Below are 12369 nucleotides of genomic sequence, written 5' to 3'. Positions count from 1 at the left end.
ACCAGGAAGATTGGGGAATAGAAACTGGGCGTCAGACTCTGTGGCTCTCTAACTTCTACTACTTCAGGGTAGAAGTTGTGTAGAATCAACGGCGGTTTAAGTCGTTCATGTAGAGGGATGATTTCTTCTACAAACGATTTCTGCGTTGAAGGATGATGACTGCGATGATTTCGAAGAAGATGATTTCGTCTTCGATGACCTAGGCTTCTTCAGTTGAGACGGCCCTGCTTCTGAGGAAGATCTCTTCTGAGATATAGGGGACAACATGCCGGACCCCAGATATAGCCACGGAGAATTGCCAGACATTTCACTGAAATGAATTTCAGCATACGTAGTTAACAAATTACCCGAATTTAAATCACTTGTTTTAGACATGACTAATGCAAGTCAATGTTGCTTGTCCCTAGCATGTGTATAGAGAGTAAATTCTGAATCAGTCAATTCTATGCAAAATCTACAACGATTATTTGAAGAACATATGGGTTTGCACGTCGGGCAAATTAAATAAGGATCAACTGCCGACAGCTGCAATCTACATAGCAGACACGATTTCATCAATTGAGACTAAGTCTCAATTGAAGAAATACATGCTTAATAAGACATAATTATGACAAATTTGATAACATGCAATGCATATACAAATCCAAATACCGTATACGAGCACAATTTAGTGTAAAGACCAAAATAAAGAAAGAACTTATCACTGTATTGGGACCCTCAGGTGCCTCCAGCCACCCACGTCGGGCGATAAGGAGAGAGTAACAAGCATGGCTGGTCATATGACCTAGGCGCGGGAAAAGGGAGGCTACACATGGGTGAGTGTATTTTACGTCAGCTTCTTTTTAGACGGGAACTTCAAGGGATTTCATGTGTTCCACTACCTTTGCCAGGGAAGAGGAGATAAGCAATTAGCATGAGTCAGGATATGGAAAAATAATAATGATAAGGGCCTGATGATGTGCGTCCCTCCGCGGTGGGTCTAGATAGGGAAATATCATATGAACCAAACGTACATCACCCAGTTAGGGCTGACCCCCCGAAGCTGGTTTTGTCACTGGGTTACAGACAACCGAGAGGAAAGTTTAAATTCACTTCCGCAGCCCAGTCAGCCTTCCTCCGGTAGTCAAACCAACTACACTGGAGATGGGACTTGCCCCAGGGGAAGGCACAGAGCCTGACCAAGAATATCTTGGTCAAAACATCTAAAATCCATGCTACTAGAGTGTGCGAAAGCGACAGGATGGCCTGATAATCCACGCATGAATGGCAAGTCGCTTAAGCTGCACTGGGACAATGCCATGCCCATATATGCTTACCTGATGGAGCAAAAACTCCGAAATCAACTCCGGTGGGTTAAACATCTTATGCCAAGTGAGCCAGTTCAACCCACCTCAGGAACCTTTGCATAAGCAGGATGCTCAAAATATTTTGTTTCACTCTATGATGAAATATCTGTTATACCTTTGGAAAAACGGAGGCCAATCAAACAAACCTGTCAACCTTTTCCCCAAACTAAAATTGCTTTATTAAATGACATTATTTCTATGAATCTTTCTGCAGACTGTTCATTACATGAAGTAAACTGTTGTGTTTATGCTGCCGCTCGAAACTTGGAGGAACTTCACATGGTTTCCAAAGAAAAGTCTTCTAATACTAAGAACAATAAAGGAAAAGCCAGTTTGGATTCCCTTAGTGCAAAAATAAAAATTTGGACTGAAAGAAAGAAAAAATGGGAAAAGATAAACAAATTTAACAAAATAAACTATTTAGAAATAATGAAAAGCAAATCTACAGGCAACTCAAGACAAGTGGTGTTGATGAGCATGATAAACAGCCTCCCATGGCTGCCAATGAAAGGTTCTGGAAACAATTGTGGTCTATACCCGGCGATTGTAACCTGGAGGCACCATGGGTCAGTGATTATGACCATGCAATGCATGAGAAATTAACCAGGTCATTTGTCTGTTACATCTCACCAGATTTCCTGAAGACTGTTATAAAAAAAATCCAAATGTAATACAGCTCCAGGGCCTGATGGCATTTGAAACCGGTATTGGAAACTGTTTCCCTGTGTCCAAGCACCACTCCTTCACTGTTTCAATTCTCCTTGTGGACACAGGTGATGTTCCTCCATGGTTCTGCAAAGGTCGCACAATACTTCTCCCCAAAAAAGGAGACTTGACTGATCCCCAAAACTTCTGCCCTATCACATGCCTAAAAACTCAATACAAATTATTCACAGGGTGTTTGACGAACCTCATGTCATCTTATTGCTCGTCCAATGACATAATTTACAGAAAGTAGAAGGGGGCGAGAAAGGCATATTGGGGGTGCAAGTATCAACTTCTTGTACAGAAAATGATTTTGGAAGAGGCTAAAACGTATCACCGCAACCTTTCCATGTGCTGGATTGACTACAAAAAAACATACGACACTGTCCCTCATGAATGGATTCTGAAGTCTCTTCAGTGTATTGACCTCCCTGAGCGACTACTTGATTTAATCACGTCTTTAATGAGTTGCTGGTCGACTCAACTTGAGATGTACTCGCAAAGGCAGGTGCAGACTTCGGAATTTATTCCAACCAGAAGGGGAATTTTCCAGGGGTCTCCTTTAGTCCTGTGCTTTTTAGTTTGTCTCTGAATCCTTTCCGTTTTCTGCTCATTTCAGAGGAGGGCTAGCATCCCTCCTCAACACAGATCCCAAACGCCTCTTACTCATCTCCTCTACATGGATGACATCAAGCTCCTTGCCAACGGAGAGACCAAATTGAAGGAATAGGTTCTCCTTGTTGAGTCCTTTTCTAATGATATTGGCATGACATTTGGACTCGACAAATGTAATACTCTTCATTTGAAACATGGCAAGGTAACCAATGATGGATTGGTCAGGTTACAAGGGGGAGGAGTTATTGAGCATCTTGTGGAAGATCAGTCCTACACCTATCTTGGAATGCAAGTTTGAGACAAGCTCCAGAATGCCCAGATTCAAGATAAACTTCGGGCCGAGTATAAATCTCATTTGAAGAAAATCTGGAGCTCAGAGCTAAATGCTCAAAACAAGGTCAAAGCCACCAATACTTTTGCTGTGCCAGTCCTCTCCTATTCCTTTAGAGCAGTTGATTGGACAAAACATGACATCCAGAGTCTTGATCGCCTGACCAGGAGGATCATGTCTGATAACACAGCACACCACCCTCGTTCCTCTCTTAATTGTGTATACATGCCAATCAATTCAGGAGGATGGGGTTTGATTAATGTGGAAGCTCTTCATGACAGAATATTATTGTGCACATATCTATTTATCGGATGATCCTCTGGTGATGCATGTGAAGACTCATGATCAAAGCAAGGAATTCCACAGCTATTTTAAGCGTGCCAAGATTGTGTAACACAATCTGAAATTTGAAGTTGATTTTGTTGATGGCGATGTACTGCTGGACGGTACAGCGATGGGAGTAAACCAGGTGAAGTCCTTTGCCAAGTCTGCCCAGAGTCAGTCCTTTGTGAAGAAGCTGTCTGAGAAGCCATTGCGTCGTGTGTACATGCAGCGTGTGGAACAGAACAGCAATCCAACTGACTCCTTCGTCTGGATGAAGTCGGCTGGTCTCAATTGTGAAACTGAGGGCTTCCTTTTTGCTGCTCAGGACCAGTCACTTCCCACTTGCAATTGCCAGAATGTGATTCTTAACCACAATGTGAACATGAAATGTCGACAGTGCAATGAATTTACAGAGACTGTCCAACACCTTGTCAGTGGATGCCCTTTCTAGGCACAAACAGCATATCTTAAAAGACATGATGGCATGGCTCGCTGCTTTTACTATTGTCTCCGCCATGCCTGTGCCTTTGACCCTGAGGTCCATCCATAGTACGACCCTGAACATGTCCAGGCCGTCCTGGAAAATGTCATATGTGCCAATCCACTGAAAATGCTGCTCCATCTGTCAGTATAGAAGCTGGTCATTTCTCGCTGACACTAGAGACTTCTACAGGATCAGATCAAGTCCCTTGTGCTGATATCACAGACTTAGCTGAGAGGTCTGTGGTTTTCAGCAAATACGAGGTCAGAAGGTTTACTGGCTTTGTAGTTAGCAAACCCAGTGTGCTGCAACAGTGCCTCAAAACAAAGACACCTTTGTGAAAGGTTCCCATACACACAATCATCCAGTTGAGCCTGGCTCGCTTCAGCAGGCCCTAGTGAGAATGAAGGCACTGACTCGTTAAGATGTTTTGTTAAAATCTTAATTAGTATGTGAGAACCTTAAATACATTGGCACTGAAGTGCCTAGCCAGCTACTACTCAATCAACTGAAAATGGGATTAAGTGAATGCTTATGTAATAAAGATGATTAACAAGGACAGATGAGTATTGCTTCAGCTAATCTTGATTCTAATCTGAATTCCAGGTGAAGGAAGCAGCTGTGTCTAACCTACAGGAATCTGGTCGAGCGATTGCTCAGCGAATTACAGATGAGCTTGTGGGTGACAACCCTCGTCCAGTAGGCGTCATGCATCCAGACACTCTGGCAAGGATTGCCAACTGCTGTAGGGAAAAAATTCAGCCTAAAGACCTAAAGAGCTTGGATTTTGAGGCATTATATGCATAAAGTACTTAAAAGTAAGAGGATTAACAGTAATGAAATAAGATGGAGATATTAACTGTATAGAGAACAGATATTCATTGGGTATTTTTCCTTCAGCTTGTACATGATTTCCTGCCTGAGAGTTTGATATCACGTACAAGGAGCCTCTACTACATCAAGGTGTTTCGTCAGCTGCTGGAGTCCCTGCCCAAGTGAAGGTCATCATCATGGATTTTAAGTCTGCCAACTGGCTTGCTCTAGGTGTTGTTCTCCCAGGTGTGAGGCTACGAAGATTTGTTTTCCACTTTTGGAGGAAATGCCAAGAGTTGGAACTTCAGGTACATGTAATAACAATATGTGATTGTATTTCCAATGGTAAAATTGTTGTAAATCTCAACAATGTTATATAGAATAGATTATGATAATGAAACTGTTACAAAAGTTGTCGCACTTGAATTCTTATAATATGCCTATTTAATTGCAGAAATCATACAGGATCTATCAGGGAGTGCATAAATTCATTAAAGGTCACATGCAACCAAAAATCAAACATAATTAAAACACAATTATCACTTATTCATGACATCTAACATACATTGCTGCGTGTTAAAAAATAGATAAACAAAATTATAAGTGTACAATCGCGATTCAAAAGTGCAATATTTTGTACTTGGGTTTACTTCCCTCAAAATGAAGCCCTCGGGAGACCGAACCCAGTCATTGAGGGTGGCTGTTCACTGAAGGGTAACGACGACTTCCGATTGGCTGGTTCATTTGCTGATACACTGAGGGCTCATTGTGTGTACAGAAAGATTATCTGTTTGATGGGCCTTTCATAAGTATGGCTAGTCACAAGAAAGTAACACTCTATATGGACAACAACTTCTTTTATTGTACTTGATGCACTGTTTCAGTATGGATTCATATACCATTGTCAAACAAAACCATTTACACTAGAATAAGTTGTTATCCCTAGAGAATGTATATAGAAATGTTGGGTTTTGTAAATACATGTTCTCTGTATTTGAGTTTGATCAAATCAAAAATCATCTCAGCACAGATGGTGAACTACTGCCTGACTGGAAATGTCATTTGTCCAAGTACAAAGCAGGACTTGAAAGAGTTTGCACCAGTTTCCGTCAAATCCAGTCATCCAAAAAAATGGCTGTAGTTTGTTTGCAACTCACAGACATAAAAACTTGTCATGTGTACAAGTATCACACGTGCTTAATTACATAATGTGGCAGAGACTGGACTCGGGTGCACGAGTCATAAATCAATTTATTTTGTTTATGTTGTATAGCCTGATAGGTGTTAAGTTCAAATTGCATGTGGTCAATGATTGAAGCTGTCTATTGTATATTGTCTTTAGCAGACAGGCAGGCAGACATACAGGTGTCAATAAACCAGACATTGAGCTTTCTCTGTGACAGAGGCTGCTTATTACTACAATCAACAAGTTTTTTTATGTAATGAGTAGATTATTTACTTGTTTGTGTACACAACCAACATTAGACTACTGCTCACGACTGCATACTCTGAGCATGCATACTGTTTCAAGCTCTGCGAACCTATTTACTGTGCATGCATTATGGGCACAGGGCAGCACAGCTGTTGAAACCAGTTTTCCCCCCAGCGCTGGGGGAAATTTAGTGAATCGTTTAGTGACTCCGATTTCGCATGCTTTTTTTCATCGCGATTTTTCCAACTTTATAAACTGAATTGGCACTTTTCATGATTTGTTTCGGTAAGTGCATACCTAAAGGTATCAGAATCTGCAAAGTTGTGTTTTACGTTGCATGTGACCTTTAAGAAAATCATGGCCGTTGTCTACCTTCCGCCCAGTCATGTCAGACCAGTCTTCCTGACCATGGTGCAAAAAGCTACCACGCACGGTCTCAAGTCTCTGTGCGAGTATTTTAGTGGACAGTGGATGGCCAGCAGCACATTCACTATCAGCAGCTGGTCTGTCTTCAACCAGACAATAAGAACCATATAATTCTGTATTCAGGCTGGAACAGACGGATGAACAGTAGGAATGGGGAGTGGACTCTTGGCATGTACAAACTCATCCCTGCTCTTCATGTGGAGGCGAGGTACGTGAATCTCCAAGCAAGACTTTTGCATGATGGGAAATTGAAAGTGTACACAAGAAGAACAGCCAGCAGCTCTTCAAGAATGGAGACATTAGCCCCATGGAACTGCTGTGCGTGTGTTCGAGGCTGACAGGACCAGCCGAGTGGGAATGCTGAATGAAATCTCTTGAAATAAAATGAAATGAAACAGAACTAGGGCATGAAAGAAATATAGTGTGTATATGTGTTTTTGTATAATATCTTAGTTTCTTACTGGTGCATTGTGGTCCATTTCTAGAGACATTATATTATCATAATGATAAATGGGAAGTGCTTTGATACTGAAATGAAATATATAACCATTACATAATATATTGTTTGTCATTATTTTCTTTCTAATATTATTATTATGTTATTATTATTATTTATATGTGGCCCTTCTGACTAGGAGTCTGGGGCCCTTTTGACTTTTTGAAGTGGCCCTTTTGACTTTTTGATGAGGCCCTTTTCACTGGGGGTTTGCAGTCCTTTTGACTTTCTTGTGACCCTATTGACTTTTTCATTTTGCGGCCCTATTGTCATGCTGCCCGTTTGACTAGGACCCGCATGTGAGTATGTTCAGCTTTATTTTCTTTCTAAAGTTATTATTTTGTTATTATTATTATTTTATTTATATGTGGCCCTTTTGACTTTCTTGTGGCCCTTTTGTCATGTGGCCCTTTTGACTAGGACCCGCATGTATGTTCAGCTTTTGAAGTCCCAAATCAGCCATACTCAGCAGTCACCAACAAGATAGTACTCTGGTACCATCAATGAATGTTGGAATTAGTCAGAGGTATCAATTACATTGAGCAGTCAAGTTAGTACTTTAGATTAAGTCAGGGCAGTTTTGAGCAGCTCCTGTCAGCTCCCCTGCTCTAGTGGCCAGATGTCCTTGTTCAAAGTTCATTTGCTCTCCGAATCTGTGGAGTCACTCAGTACTATTGCCACTCTATGCTCTTTCTTGCTTCATCCGGCACTTTCTACTTGACATATACCCTACTGTACTAGACAGTATTAGAGCAGTTATCCATTGAGACGATAATGTCTTCCAAGTGCTGATGTTTTGAAATATCTGGGGATAAGGAATAATTGATTTTTCTCAAAAACTTCATAAAACACATGCTAAGTCACACTACCTCTGATATTGGAAGATTTACATCAGTAAAGAAAAGAATATCCTATCTATTTGTTCCTTTTCCTATCACATGTATATCCACTGAAAACTTGTTGTCAGGTGAAATATCTGAGATCTCCCAACAGAGTAGGTGTTTATACATCCACTGGCTGATTACAACATAACAAGAGACAAACATAAAGAAAATACAGAACATTCTAAAACGTCCTGAGAGTTAGCAAATAGAAAGTGTACAGTGGACTCTGGCAATATCAGCATCTGTAAACACCGGCATTCTGTCTTTAGTGGCACAAAGTTTCAGTCCTGTCAGTCATATTAGAAACATCTGTAAACATTGACTTCTGGCTGCTCCGGATATCGGCATTGTTTTTCAGTCTCAACGAACAAATTGCTATGAAAATGAATCTGTGAAAACCGGCACATGAAAGACAGCACAACCCTTAGATGCAATCAGTTCCAAATGATGTAACAACACAATTTGCGGTTAATTAGTATCTTGTTAATTAGTGAGTGATATGTGTCTCTTACATAAAGTGATGAAAAGTGGGCAGTTTGACTGTAAACACTGTAAAAACACATTTCCCGAGATTATTCAGAAACGGGAAATGTCAGTCTGTAATTAGTAATTAGAGTAATTAGAGGGTATTTAAGGTAAAATCGTATAATGTCAATAGTGTTGTTTGCTCAACAGTTAGACATTAATGACTTTAAGACATCAGATGGCTGGTTAACATCATGGAAAACATGACACAGCATAAAACAATTCAGGTCAGTGATGAAAGTGCGTCAACTGTGATGAGACAGGTCTCTTTTTATGAGCTATCCCAGACAAAACTCTTGCTTCCAAATTACATGCAGCAAAGGGTGGTAAAGTGCCTAAAGAATGGTTAACTGTGCCGCTGTGCTGTAGTTCCACTGGTGAAAAACTCAAACCACTGGTAATAGAAAAGGCCTGGACACCTAGATTTTTCAAGAACGTTAGTGTTGACGGATTTCCTGTTTCATGGCGAGCCAATCACAAAGTTTGGATGACATTTGCCCTCTGTCGTGATTGGTTGGAACAGTTTAATCGGCAAATGCGAAGACAAAGAAGAGACATTTTACTATTCATGGACAACGCCCCTTCCCACAACCATGGCCCTAGCCTGAGTAACGTGAAACTTGGCTACCTTCCTGCAAACACAACGTCAGTTCTTCAACTTCTAGAGCAAGGCATAATCAGTGCATTTAAGGCACGTTATCATAGATATCTTTTGAGATCACTTCTCTCTAGAATGGACACATGTACCAGCACTGATGAACTTTGCAAAGCAATCACGGTGTTAGATGTAGTGTACCGGACCACAAGAGCGCGTGGAAAAAGACAACACTCCTGACTATTTGCAAGTGCTTTGCTTCATGTGGATTTGGTGTGTGTGAAACTGTTTGCAGCGAAGACGAAGAAGATGAGAACATTCCCCTAGCTACATTAGTGGCCATGATTAACAAGGAAGCTACAAGCTGTACAAGCAAAAAAATATGTCGGGTGTGATGACAATTTGCCTACTGATAACCCCGATTTGAATGAATTTGAAACATATTTGATAACTCAAGTAAAACAGAATGAGAGCAAGTGTCATGATGATGAAAAAGACAATGAAGTAAAAAATGAAAACGAAAATGTGTTTCCTGAACTGACTACTGTAAGTGATGTCTTGAGAACGTGCAGTCAGATCAGATCGTATCCAGCCAGGAAGTACAACTTCTACATCATGTGCAGAACTTGGAAAGTGCATATGAGGACACTGCACTTGAGGCATCGGCACAGAAAATACAAAGCAAGATCAGTGACCTTTTAAAGTGTGAACAACCTTGTTTATATTTGAATGAGTAATAAATGGATGTGCATTTGACACTGCCTTGTTCCTTATTGAAACATGTTGTTAATGGTAACGAGACAGTACGACTATACTGGCACTTTGTAAAAACCGGCATTTTCATTGGGTCCCGAGTGCTGCCCTTATTGACAGAGTCCACTGTACTGTTTGACAATATAGCTTGGTTGCGATTTCAGGGTTGCTCAGTTCATCATGGCTATCCTTACTCTTGGCTAATGAAAGAATATATATTCTGGTTTGAACAGTATGAACATAAAACATGACCAACACTGACCTCTGTCTACATGTGATATATGGGCTAAATGGACATGGGCCGTCTTGTCCAACCTCTGTGAAGCCGATGCGATGGAAACTATCTGACCGCAGTTGAAGAAGCAGCTCCATCACCTGGAAAGCAACATTGTTTGGTGACAATGGACAGAAAAGATATGCAATAAAATCAACATGTTAGGTGTGCAGTGACCTTGGACATAGTGAGAGTGTAGTAACTTGGTAACCATGGTAATAATGAAAGTGTGGTAACAATGGAAATAGTGGAAGCAAAATAACCATGGACACAGGGGAAGTGTGGGAACCATGGACATAGTGAGAACATAGAAACTATGGACATGGTGGAAGTGGTAACCATGGACATAGTGAGAAGTGTGGTAACCATGGGCATAGTGACAACATAGAAACGCTGGACATGGTGGAAGTGGTAACTATGGACATAGTGAGAAGTGTGGTAACCATGGACATAGTGACAACATAGAAACTATGGACATGGTGGAAGTGGTAACCATGGACATAGTGAGAAGTGTGGTAACCATGGACATAGTGACAACATAGAAACTATGGACATGGTGGAAGTGTGGGAACCATGGACATAGTGAGAAGTGTGGTAACCATGGACATAATGAGAAGTGTGGTAACCATGTACATAGTGACAACATAGAAACTATGGACATGGTGGAAGTGGTAACCATGGACATAGTGAGAAGTGTGGGAACCATGGACATGGTGGAAGTGTGGGAACCATGGACATAGTGACAACATAGAAACTATGGACATGGTGGAAGTGGTAACCATGGACATAGTGAGAAGTGTGGTAACCATGGACATAGTGACAACATAGAAACTATGGACATGGTGGAAGTGTGGGAACCATGGACATAGTGAGAAGTGTGGGAACCATGGACATAGTGACAACATAGAAACTATGAACATGATGGAAGTGTGGGAACCATGGACATAGTGAGAAGTGTGGGAACCATGGACATAGTGACAACATAGAAACTATGGACATGGTGGAAGTGTGGGAACCATGGACATAGTGAGAAGTGTGGGAACCATGGACATAGTGACAACATAGACACTATGGACATGGTGGAAGTGTGGGAACCATGGACATAGTGAGAAGTGTGGTAACCATGGACATAGTGACAACATAGAAACTATGGACATGGTGGAAGTGTGGGAACCATGGACATAGTGACAACATAGAAACTATGGACATGGTGGAAGTGGTAACCATGGACATGGTGGAAGTGTGGTAACCATGGACATGGTGGAAGTGTGGTAACCATGGACATAGTGACAACATAGAAACTATGGACATGGTGGAAGTGTGGGAACCATGGACATAGTGACAACATAGAAACTATGGACATGGTGGAAGTGGTAACCATGGACATAGTGAGAAGTGTGGTAACCATGGACATAGTGACAACATAGAAACTATGGACATGGTGGAAGTGTGGGAACCATGGACATAGTGAGAAGTGTGGTAACCATGGACATAATGAGAAGTGTGGTAACCATGTACATAGTGACAACATAGAAACTATGGACATGGTGGAAGTGGTAACCATGGACATAGTGAGAAGTGTAAGAACCATGGACATGGTGGAAGTGTGGGAACCATGGACATAGTGACAACATAGAAACTATGGACATGGTGGAAGTGGTAACCATGGACATAGTGAGAAGTGTGGTAACCATGGACATAGTGACAACATAGAAACTATGGACATGGTGGAAGTGTGGGAACCATGGACATAGTGAGAAGTGTGGGAACCATGGACATAGTGACAACATAGAAACTATGAACATGGTGGAAGTGTGGGAACCATGGACATAGTGAGAAGTGTGGGAACCATGGACATAGTGACAACATAGAAACTATGGACATGGTGGAAGTGTGGGAACCATGGACATAGTGAGAAGTGTGGGAACCATGGACATAGTGACAACATAGACACTATGGACATGGTGGAAGTGTGGGAACCATGGACATAGTGAGAAGTGTGGGAACCATGGACATAGTGACAACATAGAAACTATGGACATGGTGGAAGTGTGGGAACCATGGACATAGTGACAACATAGAAACTATGGACATGGTGGAAGTGGTAACCATGGACATGGTGGAAGTGTGGTAACCATGGACATGGTGGAAGTGTGGTAACCATGGACATAGTGACAACATAGAAACTATGGACATGGTGGAAGAGTGGGAACCATGGACATAGTGAGAAGTGTGGGAACCATGGACATAGTGACAACATAGAAACTATGGACATGGTGGAAGTGTGGGAACCATGGACATAGTGAGAAGTGTGGGAACCATGGACATAGTGACAACATAGAAACTATGGACATGGTGGAAGTGTGGGA

The 12369-nt window shown here is 41.5% G+C and overlaps 1 protein-coding gene across 2 annotated transcripts in view; it reads right to left on the bottom strand.

The window, feature by feature from the left end:
* LOC137283495 (tuberin-like) overlaps positions 1–12369 on the bottom strand; it is a 141600-nt gene that overhangs the window by 66838 nt on the left and 62393 nt on the right. For both annotated transcript variants that reach the window (XM_067815024.1, XM_067815025.1), the window contains exon 18: positions 9989–10101. In XM_067815024.1, the coding sequence (XP_067671125.1) occupies positions 9989–10101 (113 nt within the window). The remainder of the gene's footprint in view (positions 1–9988; positions 10102–12369) is intronic.

This window comes from Haliotis asinina, chromosome 5, assembly GCF_037392515.1.
Source record: "Haliotis asinina isolate JCU_RB_2024 chromosome 5, JCU_Hal_asi_v2, whole genome shotgun sequence".
NCBI lineage: Eukaryota > Metazoa > Mollusca > Gastropoda > Lepetellida > Haliotidae > Haliotis > Haliotis asinina.
The sequence above is the reverse complement of the archived record's forward strand: the minus strand, read 5'-3'. Positions and strand labels throughout refer to the sequence as shown.